This window comes from Mauremys reevesii, linkage group 4, assembly GCF_016161935.1.
Source record: "Mauremys reevesii isolate NIE-2019 linkage group 4, ASM1616193v1, whole genome shotgun sequence".
Taxonomy (NCBI): Eukaryota; Metazoa; Chordata; order Testudines; family Geoemydidae; genus Mauremys; species Mauremys reevesii.
The window spans coordinates 57,127,317-57,150,253 of NC_052626.1; the positions used below are offsets into that span (position 1 = coordinate 57,127,317).

The 22,937-nt window shown below is 43.6% G+C and overlaps 1 protein-coding gene across 1 annotated transcript in view; it reads left to right on the forward strand.

Moving 5' to 3' along the window:
* Positions 1–22,937, forward strand: part of RYR3 (ryanodine receptor 3) — a 637,001-nt gene that overhangs the window by 459,434 nt on the left and 154,630 nt on the right. Inside the window, 4 exon segments of the mRNA XM_039536203.1 lie at positions 5,374–5,423; positions 11,855–11,915; positions 20,679–20,917; positions 22,107–22,188. Of these exon segments, the coding sequence (XP_039392137.1) occupies positions 5,374–5,423; positions 11,855–11,915; positions 20,679–20,917; positions 22,107–22,188 (432 nt within the window).

Here is a 22,937-nt window from a genome sequence, read left to right on the forward strand (position 1 = left end):
TTTCCATATTGCCATAATCCCCCGACACCGTCGGTACCTCAGGTTTGTCGTGGCCGACGCCCATCTGCAGTTCACAGTGCTCCCGTTTGGCCTATCGGTGGCACCAAGGGTCTTCACGAAGTGCATGGCAGTCGTGGCGGCCTTTCTACGCAAGTGGGGTATCCAGGTATTCCCCTACTTGGATGATTGGCTTATAAAAGGCCGCTCCAAGCAGCAGGTGGAAGCTCAGGTGCTTTTCATCAGGCGGACCTTCCTCGAGCTCAGCCTCCTCTTAAACGAGGCCAAGTCCACCCTGGATAGAATTTATAGGGGTGGTCCTGGACTCAACACACACCAGAGCGCATCTTCTGGAGTCCAGGTTTTGGTCCATGTCCGAAATCATTCTTAGTCTGCACCACTCCCCGACCACCACGGCAAGAAACTGCCTCAAGCTGTTGGGCCACATGGCGGCGTGCACCTATGTGGTGAGCCATGCCAGACTCCGGCTCTGCCCACTACAATCCTGGCTAGCAATGGTATACCACCCGGCCAGGGATCCCCTGGACTTAGTGGTGACCCTTCCCCAGGTGGTGCTGAGCTCTCTCCAATGGTGGCTCGACCCACAGAAGGTGTGCTTGGGTGTTCCCTTCACCACCCCTCAACCCTCCCTCTCCCTGGTGACGGATGCCTCGGATCAGGGATGGGGAGTGCACTTGGGGGATCTCAGGACACAGGGCTTGTGGTCGCAGGAGGACCTCAAGTTACATATCAACGTCAGGGAGCTGAGAGCTGTTCGCCTGGCTTGTCTTACCTTCCAATCTCACCTGGCCGGCAGATGTGTCTCAGTCCTCACGGACAACACAACAGCGGTCTTCTATATCAACAAACGGGGGTGCACACTCCTCTCCCCTGTGCAGGGAAGCCCTCGCGCTGTGGGACTTTTGCGTTCAGAATGCTACCCACCTGATGGCGTTCTACCTCCCAGGGGAACAGAACGGCCTGGGGGATGCTCTCAGCCACTCTTTCTGGGGCCACGAGTGGTCCCTTCGTCGGGACGTAGTACGCTCAATCTTCCGGCTCTGGGGTCGTCCCCAGTTAGACCTGTTTGCTTCAAAGGGCAACAGGAAGTGTCAGCAGTTTTGCTCTCTCAGGGGCCACAGCCCGGGGTCTCTGTCAGATGCCTTCCTCCTGTCGTGAAAGGAAGGGCTGTTCTACGCCTTTCCTCCATTTCCCTTGATACACAGGGTAATTCTCAAGATCCGCAGGGATCACGCCCATGTAATCCTGATAGCACTGGCATGGCCGCGCCAACATTGGGACACGTCGCTCCTGCACATGTCCACCAGAGTGCCCCTAATGCTGCCCCTGCTGCCGGACCTGATCACACAGGACCAGGGCTGCCTTCGCCACCCAAACTTGCAATCTCTCCACCTCACAGCCTGGTTGCTCCATGGTTGAACCTGGTGGAGATGCAATGCTTCCAACAGGTCAGACAAGTGCTGCTCGGTAGCAGAAAACCCTCAACCAGGGCCACCTACCTGGCCAAATGGAAACACTTCTCCATCTGGTCCGGTCGGCGAGGGCAGGAAGCATTGCAGGCCCCAGTTCCTGTTATCTTAGACTATCTGCTCCACCTGAGACAGTTGGGCCTTTCCCTCTCCTTGGTTTGAGTTCACTTAGCGGCCATCTTGGCTTTCCACCCAGGAGAAGGGGGCACCTCGGTGTTCGCAAACCCGCTGGTTGGTCGTTTCCTTAAGGGCATGGACAGGCTATTTCCGCATGTCCGTCAATCAGCTCCTACCTGGGACCTGAACCTGGGACCTGAACCACTCTACCTCTCTGCCCTCACGGGTCCTCCCTTCGAGCCCGTGGCTTCATGCTCTCTGCTGTACCTGTCATACAAAGTCGCTTTTCTTGTAGCGATCACCTCAGCAAGGAGGGTATCATCAGAGCTCAGGGCACTGACATCCGAACCCTCGTACACTGTCTTCTATAAGGACAAGATCCAACTTAGATCTCACCCGACTTTCCTTCCCAAGGTCATCTCCCAATTCCATATGGGACAAGATATCTTCCTATCGATGTTTTATCCAAAGCCATACTCTTCCGGTAAGGAGTGGAGGCTGCATTCCCTGGATGTCCGCAGGGCCCTAGCCTTTTATGTTGAACGGAAAAAGCCGTTTAGATGGTCGACCCAGCTCTTCATTGCGGTGGCAGATAGAATGAAGGGGCTCCCGGTCTCCTGTCAGAGGATCTCTTCGTGGATCGTGGCCTGCATACGGGAATGCTATCGTATAGCCAAAACCCCTATTCCTCCGGTTACGGCCCACTCTACCAGGGCACAGGCCTCCTCCGCGGCGTCCCTGGCTCAGATCCCAACTCAGGAGATTTGTAGAGCTGCCACGTGGTCCTCAATCCACACGTTCACGTTGCACTATGCCATCACGCACCAGGCTAGGGCTGATGCCGCCTTTGATCGTGCAGTACTCCAGTCAGCATTGACCTCCAACCCCACCACCTAAGGTTAGGCTTGTGAGTCACCTACTTTGAATGGACATGAACAACCACTCGAAGAAGAAAAATGGTTACTCACCTTTTAGTAACTGTTGTTCTTTGAGATGTGTTGTTCATGTCCATTCCAACACCCACCCTCCTGCCCCTCTGTCGGAGTGCTGGCAAGAAGGAACTGAGGGGGGTGGAGGGTCGGCGGGCCCCTTTATTGGGTGCCGTAGTGGCGCCACTCCAGGGGGCGCCAGGGCTGACCCTACGGACGCTGCTAGGGGAAAATCTTCCGGCTGGCATGCATGCGGCGCGCACACACCTACTTTGAATGGACATGAACAACACATCTCGAAGAACAACAGTTACTAAAAGGTGAGTAACCGTTTTTTGCATGAGAAACTTAAAAAAGAGGAATAGTTACCTCCCTATTTCTTAATATGTTGTCCTTACATACTCAGCACAAAACTACATCAGACTTGTTTGCAACCAGCTGACATTGCAAATTAATGTTTAATTCACTCTCCACTGTGAGCCTTGAATCTCTGTCCACATTACTGTGTCCCAGTTTTTTTCCTGTCATTGAGTATGTATTTCATATTATGTTTCCCTGGATGTATGAGATTGTCTTTTGCCAAGCTGCATTTCATTTTCCTGTTTTCTGCCTAAGTTTCCAATCTTTCTCTATATTAATTTGTTTTATTCCACTTTCCTGACTAATGTTCACAACTGTTCCCAGTTTAGCGTCAGCTATAAATTTCATTAATGTGCTGTATATTCTCTCTTCCAGATGATTAATTCAGATATTTAATAAGATTAGACCTAAACATTGAATCCACTAATCTCATTTCTCCAATTTGTCCACTGATTTATCTTTACCTCTAATCCTCTAATTTATCATTTATCATTAAATTTGTTTATGGTCTTTTAGCCAGTTTTCAGCCCACACAACAGTGTTCTTATCCAACTCAGTTTGAATTAATTTTTCAAATACAATTTCACAAGACACAATATAAAATGCTTTACTGAGCTCCAAATATATTACATAAGAATACATTCTAGAATGGTCCAGTAGTTAGGGAACTAGATTAGAACTCAGAAATTAAATTCCCTGCTCTGCCACAGACTTCCTGTGTGACCTTGGATGAGACACCAGGTGCCTAAAGATGCATAGCGGGATTCACAAATTCACCTAAGTGAGTTCAACGGGAATTAGCTGTCTAACCTCCTTGTGCACTTTTATATACCTCCATTCCCCATATGTAAAATGGGGATAATACAACTTTCCTACCTTACCAGGGTATTGTGAGAATAAATATGTTAAAGATAAGAAGATGCTTAAATACTATAGCAACGGGAGAGCAATAAAAGTACCTTAGATAGATTTATTACAGTTTCTTATAGCTATCTCCAGTTTTTAAATCTATTACAAATAGAAAATTTATTGTTTAGAAACCTATGCTAGTTATTGCTTATGGTTTCCATTACCCTTTAGATCAGTGGTTTTCAAACTTTTTTCTGGGGGCCCAGTTGAAGAAAATTGTTGATGCCCATGAGCCAACGGAGCTGGGGATGAGGGGTTTGCGGTGTGGGAGGGGCTCTGGGCTGGGGCAGGGAGCTGGGGTGCGGGAGGGGGGTCAGGGCTCTGGACTGGGGCCAGGGATGAGGGGTTTGGGGTACAGGAGGGGCTCTGAGTTGGGGGGGGGTGCAGGGCTGGGCAGGAGGTTGGAGGTCAGGGTTGGGGCAGGGATGCAGGCAGGAGTCAGGGCTCTGGGCTGGGGGGCAGGCTCTGGAGTGAGGCTGAGGATGAGGGATTTTGGGTGAAGGAAGGGGTTCCAGGTTTCAGGGGGCTCAGGCCTGGGGCAGAAGATTGGGGTGCGGATTTACCTCTGGCAGCTCCTGGTCAGCGGCTCCCCAGAAACAGCCAGCAGCAGGTCAGGCTCCTAGGTAGAGGCGCTCAAGCAGCTCCACATAGCTCTCACCCTCAGGCACGGCCCCCCAGCTCCCAATGGCTGTTTCCTGGCCAATGAGAGTGCAGAGCCAGTGCTCGGGGCAGGGGCAGCGCACAGAGCCCCATGGCCCCCCTGCCTAGAAGTTGGACCTGCTACTGGCCGCTTCCAGGGAGCAGTGCGGTATCTGAACAGGTAGGCACTAGGCTGCCTTACCTGGGCAACACTGGTGATGGGACTTTTAACGTGCCTGCCGGCAGTGCTGACCAGAGTGACCCATTGCCTTACAGGCCACAACCCAGTACTGGGTCGCAACCCGAACTTTGAAAAACACTGCTTTAGATGTTAGGTGAATTTTCTCTCATTTATTACATTACTTTACTATGGATTGAAACTAAACTTGTAAGACAGTGTTTGCTAGAACCACTCTTTTTTTTTCTGTTAATATTTCAGCATTAATTTTACCTATCGTGACTGTTGGAAACACAAAAAGATAAACTGTTTATAAACAGTATCTTCTGAAAACATTTTAAATTATCTTAAGTTTGTTAACATGCATTTATCGTTCTCATATGTCAAATAAAACAATGCAATGTTATTGTTATTGTTATATGTTATTCACCATGAGGGAAAAATTACAACCATTAGAGAGAGATTCAGCCATATAAAATACAGTTGCTGCTAACTATTGTAATTAAAGGAAACACATTTAATCTTTGAGGTGCTTTTTAGACTAAAAGTTATTCTGGAAGATATTATTGCCAGATGAAAGTATCTGGTTGCTTATTCTCATTATGTGATCGAAAATATACCTTCAGGGAACTACTGTGTACCTTTCTTTCACTTCTTGTAATCTCGCTATTCTCTCGTTATTGCTTTACCTCATGTTCTAAACAAAACATTAATCTCTGTGTCTTCTACTATTTTGCATTCTTTTCTGCTTTAGCCTATTCTGCAAACTTGCTGCTCTTGTTAGACATAGGATTTCACTTTTCGGTAAGTTATTAAGGGATATTGATGAAGTTATATTTATAACATTTTGTGCTTCCTATAATATATCTAAGGCTTATAACCTATGAGCAATATGATTTGTGGTGGGAAATAAGTGGTGTATGGCTGTTAACTTCATTATTTCTGTAACAACTCAAACTTTTCACATTTTCTGGATACAGTTCTGCTTTCTGGTGCACATGCTCCAATCCCAGTATAGTCAATGGGAGCAACAAATGTGTAACTGAAAATAGACTTTGCTAGAATATATAAAGTATAGTAGTGTAACAGGCGTCAGTAGCCTCAGGTGAAGTGTGAGTTAATATCGAGATTCCATTTGAATCTCTGCCTTTTTCATTTGCTCATAACTTTCACAAAAAATTACTTTATGCTAATAATTAAAATATTTAGTGTCAGCTGAATTTGATAAATTAAGATTAATTTGTTGTAGAGTTATGTGAAATAAACCCACTTTTTTCTTATGGTCTGCTAAGAAATTAGGTAAAGAAATTTAGATAAGATTCAAAAATAAAATTACGTTTTCTGATGCTTAAATTGATATATAAAGCCTCAATATTGTTGTTATTAATGTTAATATTTATGAAACACACAGATATTTATAGGTGGCCAAAACTCCAGGGCAGGGTGTGTGCATTTTATTTAGGTATTTCCTTCCAATTTAGAGCAAAAGCAAATTTTACCAACATTTCTTCTGAATCACTATATCCACTATCACCCCTCAAAATTTTTGTTTTGGAAACATGGTGGTCTCAGAAGGAAATGTGTGAAATTGATATTCTTGTCAGTTTCATGACTGCTATGCATTGAACTGCAGCAGTGAAACACAAGAATGTCAGTTTCACTAAACTTCCAGGCAGAGCTACTGTGAAGTAGGGAGCCTAGCTGCCCTGAGAGCCCTGGCTCAATCTGAGACTGCGGTCTGCCAGGCTCCCTGCTGCAGATGTCCAACAGACATGAGAGCCCCAGCTCCAGTCATGGCTTCCAGGGCTGCTGCGGCAGAGCAGGGAAACCTAGCAGCCCTGTGAGCCCAGGCTCCAGGTGGAGCTCTAGGGACTGGCAGAGATGTGGCCTCTGGACCACCAGCAGGTTTCCAATGCTTGTGTTTTGACAAAAGTTTTGTCCAATCTCTAATAGATTCAGTGAAACTATTCAGTTCCTCGAATAGGCAGTTTTGTCAGAAAACTTCCAAATAGCTCTAGAGTTCTTTGCATGTAAGATCGCAGTTCCATGCCACTCACAATTTAAATATATTATTAATTATTTGCACTATCATAGAATTGAGGAGACAAGACTTAATGAAAGGACAGGGAGTGTGGAGTAAAGTGATTAATACAGACACATGTCTCTAAATATATGTAATAATGAATATGATTCCATATCAGTAAAAGGAAATTGTGGCTCAGGCTCATCACTAGCTACAAAGTTCAGACCCATGTATTGAAATGGGCCCAAGACTCAAAGTGGATTTAGACCCAATTATAATTGTATTCACACTAAGCAAAATTTCTTCTCTTTCTTTCTGCTACAAAAAGCAGCACAAAAAATGCTTAATAAGGTCCTAATCCTGCAATGTAATCCAGTAGGATGAACACCTACCTGTTCCTGTGTGGAAATCTCATAGGTGGAGGAGTCAGTGCTAGCAGGTCCCATTTCCAAATTGTGACCTAAATGTCTAATTTATCTTTCTAAATGTCTTTTCATTCAATATAATTTATAGTATCTTCAGTATCTGAATTTGTTGGGCTATTACCTCTGATATAATTTCTGCATGTATATGTGTTGCAAAGGAAACCAGATAGCTATCCTGAAAAATATTTACTGTGTTCTGAAGATTATAAATTACCATCTTGTAACTGATTCATGATCCTTTAAGAGAAGCTATCACAGTGCCTTGTGTCATGGAAAGTGGTTAATGAAAACCCTTATCCTCATTTCAGTGTGTCACAGTGCTTCTGTTTCATATTGCAAAAAGCATGGAAATGAGAGTGGATAAAAATAACAAACCCGATTGTATGATAATTACCGGATAGAATCAAAAGAAATTTAGAGGTATTAAAGAGACAAAGAAAAATGTCTTCAAACAGCATAAAGAAAGCAGGATTGACACCCTGGCCAGAAGTGTTTAATATGTATATTTAGGCCCCAAACCTGCAAATATTTATGCACATACTTAACTGTACTCCAGTGAGTAGTTCCATTGAATTAAATAATAGAATCATAGAATATTTGGGTTGGAAGAGACCTCAGGAGGCCATCTAGTCCAACCCCCTGCTCAAAGCATGACTAACACCAACTAAATTATTCCAGCCAAGGCTTTGTCAAGCTGGGCCTTTAAAACCTTTAAGGATGGAGATTCCACCACCTCCCTAGGTAACCCATTCCAGTGCTTCACCACCCTCGTAGTGAAATAGTTTTTCTAATATCCAACCTAAACCTGCCCCACTGAAACCTGAGACCATTGCTTCTTACTCTATCATCTGCCGCCTCTGAGAACAGTCTAGTTCCATCCTCTTTGGAATTGCCTTTCAGGTAGTTGAAGGCTGCTATCAAATCCCCCCACACTCTTCTCTTCTGCAGGCTAAATAGCCCCAGTTCCCTCAGCCTCTCCTTGTAAGTCATGTGCCCCAGCCCCCTAATCATTTTCGTTGCCCTCTGCTGGACTCTCTCCAGTTTGTCCACATCTGTTCTGTAGTGGGGAGACCAAAACTGGATGCACTACTCCAGGTGTGGCCTCACCAGTGCCGAATAGAGGGGAATAATCACTTCTCTCGATCTGCTGGCAATGCTCCTACTGATACAGCCCAATATGCCGTTGGCCTTCTTGGCAACAAGGGCACACTGCTGACTCTCATCCAGATTCTAATCCTTTTCTGCAGAACTGCTGCTTACCCAGTTGGTCCCAATCCTGTAGCGGTGCATGGGATTCTTCCTTCCTAAGTGCAGGACTCTGCACTTGTCCTTGTTGAACTTCATCAGATTTCTTTTGATCCAATCCTCCAATTTTTCTTGGTCACTCTGGACCTTATCCCTACCCTCCAGCGTACCTCTCCCCATAGCTTAGTGTCATCTGTGTACTTGCTGAGGGTGCAATTAATCCCATCATCCAGATCATTAATAAAGATGTTGAACAAAACTGGCCCCAGGACCGACCTGGGGCACTCCGTTTGATACTGGATGCCAACTAGCCATCAAGCCGTTGATCGCGACCCGTTGATCCCACCTATCTAGCCAGCTTTCTATCCACCTTATAGTCCATTCATCCAATCCATATTTCTTTAATTTGCTGGCAGAATACTGTGGGAGACTGTATCAAAAGCTTTGCTAAAATCAAGATATATCACGTTCACCACTTTCCCCATATCCACAGAGCCACTTATCTCATCATAGAAGGCAATCGGGTTGGTCAGGCATGACTTGCCCATGGTAAATCCATGTTGACTGTTCGTGATCACCTTCCTCTCCTCCAAGTGCTTCAAAATGGATTCCTTGAGGACCTGCTCCATGATTTTGCTGGCGACTGAAGTGCAGCTGACTTTTCTGTAGTTCCCTGGGTTCTCTTTCTTTCCTTTTTTTAATATGGACACTATATTTGCCTTTTTCCAATTGTCCAGGACCTCCCAAGATTGCCATGAATTTTCAAAGATAATGGCCCATGACTCTGCAATCACATCAGCCAACTCACCACCCTTGGATGCATTAGATTTGGACCCATGGACTTTTGCATGTCCAACTTTTCTAAGTAGTCCTTAACCTATTCTTTCACTACTGAGGGCTGCTCACCTCCTCCCCATACTGTGTTGCCTAGTGCAGCGGTCTGGGAGCTGACCTTGTCTGTGAAGACCGAGGCAAAAAAAGCATTTGGTACTTCAGCTTTTTCCACATCATCTGTCACTATGTTGCCTCCTCCATTCAGTAAGGGTCCCACACGTTCCCTCACCACCTTCTTGTTGCTTACCTACCTGTAGAAACCTTTCTTGTTACCCTTCACGTCCGTTGCTAGCTGCAACTCCAGATGTGCCTTGGCCTTCCTGATTACACCCTTGCATGCTCTAGCAATATTTTTATACTCCTCCCTAGTCATCTTTCCAAATTTCCACTTCTTGTAAGCTTCCTTTTTGAGTTTAAGCTCACCGAAGATTTCACTGTTAAGCCAAGCTTGTCACCTGCCATATTTGCTCTTCTTTCTGCACATCAGGATGGTTTGTTCCTGTGCCCTCAATAAAGCTTCTTTAAAATACAGCCAGCTCTCCTGGACTCTTTGCCCCCTCATATTAGCCTCCCAGGGGATCCTGCCCATCAGTTCCCTAAAAGAGTGAAAGTCTGCTTTTCTGAAGTCCAGAGTCCGTATTTTGCTAGTCTCCTTTCTTCCTTTTGTCAGGATCCTGAACTCAACCATTTCATGGTCACTGCTGCCTAGGTTGCCACCCACTTCTACTTCCCATACCAATTCTTCCCTGTTTGTAAGCAGCAGGCCAAGAGAAGCACGGCCCTAGTCAGTTGCTCCAGCACTTGTACCAGGAAGTTGTCCCCAACACACTCCAGAAACTTCCTGGATTGTCTGTGCATTGCTCTCCCAGCAGATGTCAGGCTGGTTGAAGTCCCACATTAGAACCAGGGCCTGTGATCTGGAAACGTCAGTTAGTTGTCCGAAGAAAACCTCTTCTACCTCCTCCTTCTGATCCGGTGGTCTATAGCACACGCCCACCACGACATCATGCTTGTTGCTCTCGCCTAAACGTAACCCAAAGACACTCAACAGGCTTTTCTCCAGTTTCATACGGGAGCTCTGAGCAATCATACCGCTCTCTTATGTCCAATGCAACTCCTCCACCTTTCCTCCCGTATCTGTCCTTCCTGAACAGTTTATACCCATCCAATGACAGTGCTCCAGTCATGTGAACTTCCCCACCAAGTTTCTGTCATTCCAATCACATCATAGTTCCTTGATTGTGCCAGGACTTCCAATTCTTCCTGCTCGTTTCCCAGGCTTCTTGCATTTATGTACATGCACCTAAGATAACTAGCCGATTGCTCTGCTTTCTCAGTATGAATCAGGAGGCTTCCTGTCTTGTACCCTCCTCCTTGTATTTCCTCCCAGTATCCCACTTCACCACTTACCTCTGGGCTTAGGTCACCATCCCCTGGCAAACCTAGTTTAAAGCCCTCCTCACCAGGTTAGCAAGCCTGCCTGCGAAGATGCTCTCCCCTCTCTTCATTAGGTGGATCCCATCTCTTCCTAGCAATCCTTCCTCCCAGAACAACATCCCATGGTTGAAGAATCCAGAGCCCTCTCTCCGACACCACTTGCATAACCACGCATTCACCTCCACAATTCGACAGTCCCTTTTTCTTCAACAGGGAGGATGAACAAGAACACGACTTGCACCTCAAACTCCTTTATCCTTCTTCCCAGAGCCACATAGTCCTCAGTGATCTACTCAAGGTCATTCTTGGCAGTATCATTGGTGCCCATGTGGAAAAGTAGGAAGAGGTAGCAGTCCAAGGTCTTGATCAGTCTCGGCAAACACTCCGTCACATCCTGGATTCTAGCTCCAGGCAAGCAGTATGCTTCTCGAGTCTGCCGGTCTGGTCAGCAGATGGATGATTCCCATCTCTCTTCGGAGGGAGTCCCCGACCACCACCACCCGTCTCCTCCTCTTGGGAGTGGTGGTCATGGAATGTGCTACTTGGGTGCATAAAGTTAAACACATGCATAAGAGTTTGCAGGATGGGGGCCATATAGCATATGTGTAGGGCCCCTATACCACCTCTTATTTAACATGATGCCTTCTATGGAGATATTTTTTCCCACAATTGGACTATCCTCCATATTTTATTTTTTCATTAACCATTCAGCACCTGCCTCTCAGTGGCTGCTCTTGGCATCCAAGAAGTTTTAAACAAAAAGGAAAAGAACAGCAAAAGGGAAAGACAAAACAATATGAAGGGGACAGAAATGGCACCTTCTGAAATAAAGTATGCACCCTGTTATAATAATTGGAGATATACCAATCTCCTAGAACTGGAAGGGACCTTGAAAGGTCATTGAGTCCAGGCTCCTGCCTTCACTAGCAGGACCAATTTTTGCCCCAGATCCCTAAGTGGCCCCCTCAAGGATTGAGCTCACAATCCTGGGTTTAGCATGCCAATGCTCAAACCACTGAGCTATCCCTCCCCCTGTGTTCATTCTTCCCAATCTCAAGGGGGAAAATAAGGAGAGAAGGCAGTGGGGGGAGGGAATAAAACCATTAGTTCTAAAAGATCTTTTAAGCAGGGGGCATTGTAGGCCTTCCCATCGCACGTGAATTTGATATATAATTAAGAGTCATGAAATTTGTACATTTGCACATACTGAAATATTTGTTAAAAGCAAAATATATTGTTCAGAATAATATGTTCTTTATTTATTATAACAGGGAGTGATGCTACTACAATGGTGAGCTGTCTGCACATCTTGGCTCAGACACTGGATACACGGTAAATTGGCCAGGTTCTTACTTTATTACAGTACCAGCTACAAATCATACGGTTGTCAAGAATCACTTCAAAGAACAGTTCTGCAGATTGTTATTTCTTCACATATTTATTCTTTATTTCCTGCTGATATTAGCTCTCTAGAGTAAATATTAGGGTCCAGATTTTTCAGACACTGTCCTCCACTTTTTCAGATGATATGTTGCATCCACCTCAACTTAGGTGATTACGATGTCTAATGTTCCTATTTGCAAATGCAGTCAGGAACTTCACTTAGAAATATAAGTGGCATCATCTACGAAATTGCACTTGCAGTTATTTGCTCTCACAAAAATGGAGGCAAGTTTACACCAGGCTGAAAAATTGGTGCTAGAAGTGCATTGAATAACATTTGAAGCTAGCAATTAGCATAGTAAATGACATTAAAGTGTAACTTAGTCTGACATCCTCTGATCATAAATCACTTTACTTCTAATGACATATATAGTTTATAATAAAATACCTACAGAAATCTACTCAAGGATATATTAATGAGCAACTGAGTGATATATACAAATAAATGTATTAGTGTAAATTAGGATGTCCCCACAATTATTGCTATTGTATTCTTTTTTTAAAAAAAAACCCACTGCTCCTAATTATATGTCACCCCTAACCTCATCTTCATGCTATCTGTATCTTCAGGTGTTGCCATTCCAACCAAACAATCAACTGGTTAAAATGCTTGAATCTATTATTTCTTTTATGGATTTTAGTAAGTAGTGAATCAGTGTCCTATCGTAGTGTTAGATTCTGGAGATGTCACTTTTTGGATGAAGCATAAAACCAAGGAGTCTGCTTTTTCTTCTTTGAGTGATAGTCCCTATGTGTATTCCACTCAAGGTGTGCATGCTTACCATGCTCCTGAGCCTGGGATATTTCTGCTAGAAGTGTCCATTGATCTCCACCTACACACCTCCCTTCCTTGTGCACTGATTTGAGGACAAAAGGAGCAGTGCAGACCAACCACCTCTTCAGTTCTTTTCTACCGTCTGTAGTCTGAGATGGAACCTTCAGTGTCCTCGGTATTCGCTAACATTCTTGTTCAAACATAGTTGTAGATAGTTTTAAAATCTGGTTTTAGATCGTTTCTTATTAGAGTAGTTTAGCAGATTTTAGGAGTTTGGGGTCTTCCCCTGCACCCAGTCACTGCCCTGCACAGGGTGCCTAGTTTGTCCAGGATCCCAGGATTCAAGCTCTGCATAGCCTGCTGCCAGGTTTTTCCAGTCAGTGACTTCTATGAGACATGCCTCTGTTGCTTCCGTGAATTCATATCCCCTTGAAGTTCAATATCTGCTGAGCCTTTCCTAGTTGAACCCATCATGCTCATAAGTTCAGGCTTAGAATCCTTGATTGACTGCACAATGAAGCTTTGGTCCGATCCTGGCCCGATAGATTCCCCCTCCCACCTCAGTACACTGGACAGAGGCCACGGTGGTCTCTGGCTCTGGGAATAATCAGGGCTAAAGACTCTTCAAGCAGAGAGACAAGGAAGGTAAGGGCAAACACTCTCACAGGAAACCTGAAAAATCCCCCTACAAGTCCTCATACAAAAAGAGGACCTCCTCTCTGTCACCCTCTAAGTCATATGAGACTGTATCCCAGCATAGAGATGTCAGGAGTTCACAAGGAGCACTGATTCCTCAGCACCAAGTGACCTGAACCCATCCTTAGCTGAAAGTGGCTGGACCATCCTGGGTACCAGTAAGGGAAAGAAGGCAGCAGAACCCTCCTACAATGACAATACTGACACTGAGAGAGGAGGAGTCAGTACAGGAGACTGTTTCCTGTCTGAAGTTGACACCAGCTGCACTTCCAAAGGAAAGAAGCCCAGTCCACTCTCCAGCATCAGGATCTAGACAAACTCTACCATAGAACCGTATTATCTATGCAGACCTAGAATCCTGATATTGTTTGATCCAGCACTCACCATGGAGGTGAGTTTCTCCACTCACCATTACCATTGACCAGTTGAACTATAATAAAACCTTCAGTACCAACAGTCTTGCACATCAATCTAGAAGCTTCTTTTTCCTCTGAGTCTAGAATCAGTGGGAGAATTTCAAGACATGGGATCTGCCCTGGTGGAGTCTCTAAGATCTTTTGGGCCCCTTCCGTCTCTCATAGGACAAACTACCTAACTCTGGACTATTGGTACCTTCTCCATGGGCACCCTTTCATTTCCCGTATGACCCTTTGTACTGGCTTTACTGGGGTCCCTGGGATCTGTATATGAGACATCCAAATCAATAAGCTCACTTTGGGAACCTAGATAGGCTTCCACACACAGGAAAGAACCTCAGCCCTCTGAGAAGGAACAACCCGATCAGGCAGAATCACTCACCCCTGAGAGGTTATCGTCCTCATGATGAAGTGGTCATGCCATCCTCACCATCACCACCTGATGACTACAAGCAGTTCCAGGACCTCCTGAGGAGAATTGCAAACATTCTGCAGATTCCCCTGGAGGAAGTACAGAACACTCTCATAAACTCCTAGATATCTTTCAGAGAGCTGGTCCCAGTAAAATGGCACTGTGAATTAGTGAGACCATATTAGAATGTGCCAAGATAGTCTGCTATTTGTGCTCCCACTCCAAAGAGAACGGAGGAGAAACATTTCATTCCCTTGAAGGGGACAGAATACTTACTCTCACATCTCACTCCAAACTCTTTACTGCTGCAAGCTATCACCAAAAGAAAGAAGCAACACCATCCCAAATCTGCACCCCTTGATAAGGAGGCCAAATGTTTAGATCTCTTTGGGAGAACATTTGACTTTGGTAAGCTTACAGTTCCACATAGCAAACTACTAAGCTTTAATATCAAAACATGATTTTATTAATTACAATAAGTTCTCTAAATTCAACAACAAACTCCCTCAAGAAGATAGATTTTATTTCCAAATAATTATAGATGAAGAAAAGTTGCTAGATTGGCCCTCCAGTCTTCAGTGGATGAAGAAGATACAGCCTTGTGCTTGATGGCAACTTCCATAGTCATAAAAGATGAGCTTCATGGCTCCAGTTTTCCAGATTTCCCAAATAAGTCCTTTCCACTGTGGAGGATCTGACTTTTGAGGGAAATAACCTCTTAAGTGAGAATGCAGATTTATCACTATAATCCCTCAAAGACTCAAGAGCAACTTTTTGCTCACTAGATAGCTGTACTCCAGCACCACAGAAGAAATACCGCAAGACTCAGTCTTATGGACAATGACCAGCCCCTCAACCATTCTGCCATCAAAGGACCTATAAGCTTCCTAGGAAACACCAGAGAATGTAGTGCAATAAACACAACAACCCCCTGCATTCTCCTTCTAGTGCCAGCCTCCCACCAAGAAATCCTTTTGATGGGACTTTCAACAGCTACAAATCAGTCCCCCGACACATTTATCTATTCAAGACTCCTACACACCATTTGCCTCACTCATTTTTCCCAGGCATGGTACGATACAACATCAGACAGATGAGTTCTGGAGATAATCACCACCATTATACAATAGTTTCTTTCTGATTCCCCACACAAAAAAATCCTTCCTCCTCCCTCTTTAGAGACCCCTCTCACAAGAAGATGTTCAGACAAGAAGTAGACTTTCTGTTCCATCTGGAAATCATAGAACCAGAACCTCTTCAACATAGGGGGAAAGGATTTTACTCAAGTCATTTTCTCATTTCCAAGAAGAAAGGGGGCTGGAGGCCTATGCTAAATTTCAGACAGCTGAACATCTTCATCCACCACCTGAGTTTCAGAATGATCACCCTGGCCTCTATAATTCCCTTGCTAAACAACGGTGACTGCTTCACAGCTCTTGATGTAAAAGACACTTATTTCCACCTAGTGATCCACTCCATACACAGGAGATTCCTGAGATTCACCTTAGGCCTAGTAATACACCAATACAGAGTGCTCCCCTTCAGCCTCTTGATGACACCGAGGGTATTTGTGAAGGTGTTGTCAATAGTGGCAGCTCACCTGCATTAAAAGGTAATAATAATTGGAGATATACCAATCTCCTAGAACTGGAAGGGACCTTGAAAGGTCATTGAGTCCAGCCCCCTGCCTTCACTAGCAGGACCAATTTTTGCCCCAGATCCCTAAGTGGCCTCCTCAAAGATTGAACTCACAACCCTGGGTTTAGCAGGCCAATGCTCAAACCACTGAGCTATCCCTCCCCCCATTATGAGGATTCATCAGTGTTCCCCTACATCAACAGCTGCCTGCTCCAAGGGAAATCGTATCAAGAAGTATGGATGACAAACCTGCCCCTGCAGAGACTACTACACTCCTTAGGGTTCCAAGTAAACATAACAAAATCAGTTTTAGCTCCTACTCAGACTATAGACTTTGTTGGAGCACCCCTACATTCAATCAGAGCCAAAGGTTACCTACCTCGGGACAGATTCTAGTGTATGAAAGACCTCATCACTCAGCTCCTGCTGTACCCCCAGACAGCAATTCAGACTAGTCTCACCTTCCTAGAGTACATGGCCTTGTGTACGTATCGCGAAACTTTGACTTTGATGTCTACAGCTTGGTTATGAAAGTCTACATGCCAAGTAAGCACAATCTGGACAGAATGATCTCACTCCCTGTGACAGGGTGCTCCACTCACCACTAGGTTGGTGCCTCCTCCTGGTCATTCTGGGGAATAGCTCATGAGGTCAATGCCCCTTCCCAGAGCTGTCCACTGCCTCTGCCTCTTTCTTTGTGTCTGTGGCTCCTCTCTCACTCCATGAGTTGCTGTAGCCTCTTCGTGATTCAGCCCTCTGACCAAGTCACTAAGTGGGTTCACCTTCCGGGGTATCAAAGTCTTTCCTTACCAGCAGTCCTAGGCAGTCTTCCCATTCTCTTATTCATAGTGCCACTCCGTCAGTGGCTGGCAGAGGAACCCAGGCCCACACTTTACTCCAGATTCTTGCTCAGGGACCCTCTAGTCAGCAGTCAAGGCCTGTTCCCTTCTAGACCTTATTGCCTTTCCCTGAGCCCTGTCTTCCCTCTCTGGCTTCCTTTTTCACTGGGTTTGCCAGCCCAAATGCACCTCCCTTCTCCCAGGGAGTGACTGCAGACTTTCCCAGCAGCCCCCTTTTCTGTTGCCAATTTCCTGTCTTCATAACCCCAGCCTAGCTCAACCTTCCCCAGCTGGGCTCCCTCACTCAGTCCCAGGATTATTTACCCACCTGATTTCCTCTCAGCTATAGTCTGCTGGGTTAATTAGCCCCTTTCTTTGTCTTCATTAACCGTTTCAGGGCAAGTATGGGGTGAACATCTCATCACGCTCCCCCACAGAGTTCTGACTTATGGGAAAACAGGGAGAGAGTATGCATGGGAGTGCCCTTTGTCCCTCTTTCACCCACAAAAATACTGATTACAGATAACTGCCTACCAAGATGGGAAGCCCACCTCAACAAACACATTGAACAGGGTACCTGGACCACCAAGAATCCCAGTTGCACATAATCCTTCAGGAGCTGCATTCAATATATGAAGCCTGAAAATTATTCCATTATTTGAACCTAGCACATTCAAGTCATGGCATACAACATGACAACAGTTTATTATATCAGCAGAACAGGGAGAGCAAGGGCCAACCTCCTTTGCATAGAAATAGTCAACCTCTGGAACTGGTGCATTTGTCACCAGATCACCTTCTCTGCAGTGGTTGCACCATACATTGGTAGACAGACTCAGCAGACGTCACCAGAGACCATGACTAGGAACTACACAAATTGGTGCTTTCAGCAGTGGCAATTCCCATCATGGGATCTCTTTGCCTCTCAAGAGAACAAGAAGTGCCTGACCTAGGCAGCTTGGGGCCACAGTTAAAGGGGGAATGCATTTCTAGCTCAATGATCAGAATAGCTGAGGTACTCATTTCCACCCATCCCTCTTTTACCTTGAGTTCTAAGGAAAATCAGGCAAAATGGAACATCAGTGCTATTGATTGCACCGTGGTTTACCAGGCAATTCTGGCTCCTGAGCATTCTCCAGATGTCCTTGCATCTGTGCTTCCATATTCAGCTATTAACACAGCTATTGACTCAGGATAGAGGCAGGATCTAACACTCCAACCCTGCATCCCTCCATTTAACAATATGGCATTTGGATGAATGACGGATCTAGAAAAGTCATGCTTGACGATAGTAGGAAAGATCCATAAGGAAATGTTACATAGCAGAATGGAAAAGATTCTCTATCTGGTGCCAGCATTGTCAGATGCCCCTGAAATCTTCAGAGATCCCTACTATTCTGAACTATTTCCTCTCTCTAAAGAAGTTAAGGTTATCCATCAGCTTCTTGCAAGTATGCTTGGCAGCTATTAGCACTTTCCACTATCCAGTAGGCAGACATTCTGCCTTATGAGAGCAAGACTTCTGAAGGGTCTGTCCTGAACCTTTTCTCCAGTGCTGAAACTGAACCTGATATGGGACCTCAATCGTGTCCTATCAGCATTGATGAATACCCCACATTTGAACCTTTAGCCTCATGTTCATTCATGCATCTTTCTATGAAAGTTGCATTTCTGGTTACAGTCACCTCAGCCAGAAGAGGTGAGCTGTGTTCTCTTATGACTGTCCTTCCCTACACAGTCTTCCATATGAACAAGGTTTTCTTGAGGTTACACCTCAAATTCACCACAAAAGGAAACTTAGAATTCCATCTGAACCAGATGATCCACTTGTCTGTCTTCTATTTGAAGCCTCACCCCATCAGAGAGGAAAAGAAGCTCCCCTCTCTAGGTATTCATAAACTTTAGCCTTCTACCTATGAAGGATGACATTCTTCTGCAAATCTCCCAGGCTATTTCCTTCCTTTGTGAGATACATGAGAGGGGAAGTTACTACCTCACAAAGACTATCCAAGTGGATTTTGGGCAGCATCCTGCTTTGTTATGAGCTGATGGCAACCACTTATGCCCTCAGATTGAAGCACAAGGAGGAGAGAGGGTCGCAGGCCAATGGACTGCTAGTAAAAATTCTCTTGTCAGTGGTATGTAGAGTGCATGCACAACTCAAGTGGAATACAGTTAGGGAGCACACATCTTGAAGAACTCCAGTTACTTTAAGGTAAGTAACTCTTCTGTAGCCTCATTGTCCTTATCAAATCTAAACACGCGTGATTGCATTCTGTCTGTCTACATTTACTGAATGGGTTTATTGGGTACAATACTCTTTTTTGTGTCTTACCCTACTTTGGTTGTAGTGTTCTTGTATGGTAGAAGAGATTGCTCTTTATGGTGCATACATCTCTTCCTTACCTCACAACCATATTGTGAAGCTTAATTAATTAAGTACTCTGGATCAAGAAATAAAAGCATTATAGAAATTCAGGATATTATTAAAAACAACAAAAACTACCATTTATATATCTAGAATGTTTAAGTATCAGAGGGGTAGCCGTGTTAGTCTGGATCTGTAAAAAGCGACAAAGAGTCCCGTGGCACCTTATAGACTAACTGAAGTATTGGAGCATAAGCTTTCATGGGTAAATACCCAGTTCGTCAGACGCATGTGGTGAAAATTTCCAGAGGCTGGTATAAATATGCAGGCAAGAATCAGTCTAGATAGTCTAGATGCCTGCATATTTATACCTGCCTCTGGAAATTTTCACCATATGCGTCTGACGAAGTGGGTATTCACCCACAAAAGCTTATGCTCCAATACTTCAGTTAGTCTATAAGGTGCCATGGGACTCTGTCGCTTTTTATAGAATATTTAAGGTGGTTCTCAGAAACTTTATCAAAGCTTGATTTAAAGTAATACACAAAAATGTGTTTTAACATATTCTTTGCAAAACTTGTGTGATTTTTCTAGTAGCAAGTGGTTACATTTAGGACTGATGAGAGTCAGTGTAGCTAGTGGAAGAGGTGGTGAATTGGGAGTCAGGATAACACTCCCAGCTTAGCTACTAACCTGCTGTGTTACTTCATCTGTTGACCAGAATAAGAGGCTGCTATGATTGGCCCTCACTCTGGATATCAGCATTCAGGACATTTGAGCAAGAAGTTGAAGATATGCCCAAAGGGATAGGAAGATGGGACTGTAATGCTGATGAGTGGCCTGCCCTTCTTAGTTGGAGATGCTGTGTTATAGGCATTCAGCTCACCCTGAGTGGCTACCAAATTACTGTGGCACCAATAAAAGTGGGAGCAGGATTAGGTGTCCTGCATCTTGTACCTGTTGTACACTGAAGGAATTTTTCCAACACCAGATGATTAAAGGCATGGTGAGGCATGCTCAGAAGGCCATTCTGTCACATCTGAAGTAAGGGTCATGGATTGTGGGATTACAAAGTTTAGGAAGGGGTTGGTGAAAACATTTGCATGTGATTCTTTGTGCTTTATTGTTGTCTCTACCACTGTATATACATCATGTTCATTCCATTTCTTCACCTCCATGAACTGAATGTAAAATGCCATTCGGCTTCCACAAATACACCCCCTCATCCTGGAGGAATTTTTAAGTCTGGGTTTTAAAGTTCAAGTTCTTTGGGGGGATATACACTTAGTTGTCTTTTATCTGTAAAAAGCACCTGGGACAACAATATCTCATTTAACTAGCTTTTTCAGTCACAATTCAAAACTCCACTGAGACATATCTGTGTAACTTCAAAGTCTGATTTGAGATAGAAAGAAACTAAACCAACAAGTAAATATATCACTGTTTATAAAAATATGTTGACAATAGGTGTGGAATCTAATTCAGATTTTTTCCAAATTATTTTGTAGAACCGTCATGAAATCAGGCTCAGAGTTGGTTAAAGCTGGATTACGTGCATTCTTTGAAAATGCGGCTGAAGATCTGGAAAAGACTTTAGAAAATCTTAAACTTGGGAAATTTACCCATTCACGAACACAAATTAAAGGTGTCTCACAAAACATCAACTATACTACAGTGGCATTGTTACCTATATTGACATCAATTTTTGAACATATTGCGCAGCATCAGTTTGGTGTTGATTTACTTTGTAAGTATTCTAATTTTTGTCATTTGTTTTTTAAGATTTACTCTGTTGTACTAACATAAAAGACTTTTAATAGTGAATGCATGAGTTCATTGGACCAAAGTCTGTGCTCAGTTACCTTGGCGTATTACCACTGTTAAGCCTGGAATTAACTCTTGAATTTTTGTTGTAAAAAATTTGACTTCATTAGAGTTACATTGCTGTAAATCTAGAATAACTGAGAGCAGGTTAGGCTACTGGAAATAGATGTTTTGTTTAAAGAGATTATTTGCTTTTTTTTATTTTTATTCCCTATGTAAATATAAGAAATTTTAAGTGCCAAAAGCAAAATTGTTTATGCACAATACCTCTCCAAGCATGGAGATTAATTTTAAAAATGTGTGTGGATAATATAGTATTGCAGAAACTTCTGTTGGATACTTTTATTTTGTTGGAATAAAATAAGCAAGAAGTTGAAGATATGCTCAAAGCTCTGTAGTAAAAGAAGATGGCACTGTTTTCACCTTACACTAGAGAAAGTAGCCTATTAAATGAATGCTTGATTAGTTTGAAATATTAAAAAATAAAATATTTTGAATAAGAAATAGGGATTTTCAGGTATATTTTAAAAATGCTAGTCAGTGGCAAGGAAAAGTAAACAGTTCCTTTCACTCTAAGTATTTCCCTTGAGGTTTTGCAATATGTCCATCAGCAATCCCCATTTTTTCTTTTATGCATTCGTGGAGATTGTGGCTCAGAGATAAAGGATATAGAGAGTAAAGATCTGAATAAAGAGTAAAGGAGATAGAGAGTAAAGTGGAAAGATTCTCAGTGAGTCCAGGATGCTTTGGATCAGGTCCCTGCAGATGACAAAGGTAGACTGCTTTGGTTTAATTGGAAATTAATCCTTGGAAATTTGATTATTTGAGAATTTTAAGATATATTTGATAAATTTAAGAGTGTATAATGGTCTGCAAAGTTTTGAGAGTTGCATAAATCATTGGATAATTATCAGAGAAGCTGAAAATAAATAATATATAAGCACAATAATGACAGGCCAAAAATACTTTATAAATAAGCATTCCATCAGCATTTGGTTAGATTGTATAAAATAGCAAAAATATATTGTTTTCTATTTTTAAAGAGTAGTTTTTCAATGAATTTGTAATGACAATATGCCAACTCTTCTCTCTTTTTTTTTTTTCCCTTTCAGTGGGTGATGTGCAAGTTTCATGTTATAGAATTCTTTGTAGCCTATATTCCCTTGGGACTGGAAAGAACATCTATGTTGAAAGGTATTGAATGAAAGTGATTAATACCTTTATGAAACTAGAGATAATATTGCTTGCTGTGCATCTAACAAAAGAGGGATGTTTCAATGTGAAGATTTAGGCCCAGATTTTTAAAGATATTTAGGCATTACTGTGCTCAGCATTGAAATGCCTAACTGAATCTAACTACCATAGACTTGGATTTTGGCTCCTAAGTTCCTAATTCCCTTTTGAAAATGATATTTAGACTCCTAAATCAATTAGGCATTGCAACACTATAAGGGTATGTCTACGCTACCCGCCGGATCGGCGGGTAGTGATCGCTCTATCGGGGATCGATGTATCGCGTCTCATCTAGACGCGATGCATCGATCCCCGAACACGCTCCCCATCAACTCTGGAACTCCACCAGGGCGAGAGGCAGAAGCGAGGTCGACGAGAGAGGGGCGGCCATTGATCCCACCCCGCGAGGACACGAAGTAAGTCAATCTAAGTCGATCTAAGATACGTCGATTTCAGCTACGCTATTCTCGTAGCTGAAGTTGCATATTTTAGATCGATCCCCCCTTCCCCCCAGTGTAGACTAAACCTATGCAGAGCAATACCTAAATGCCTTTAAAAATCTGGACCTTAGTTCGCTGAAATAAGTGTACGTGATTTTAGTACAAGTAATGAAATGTTTGGAATGATAAATAGAAAAAGTAAGATTACTTTTATTAAAATAATGGCACATTTGTTAGTATAATAGTTACATACAGAAATAATACAAAATG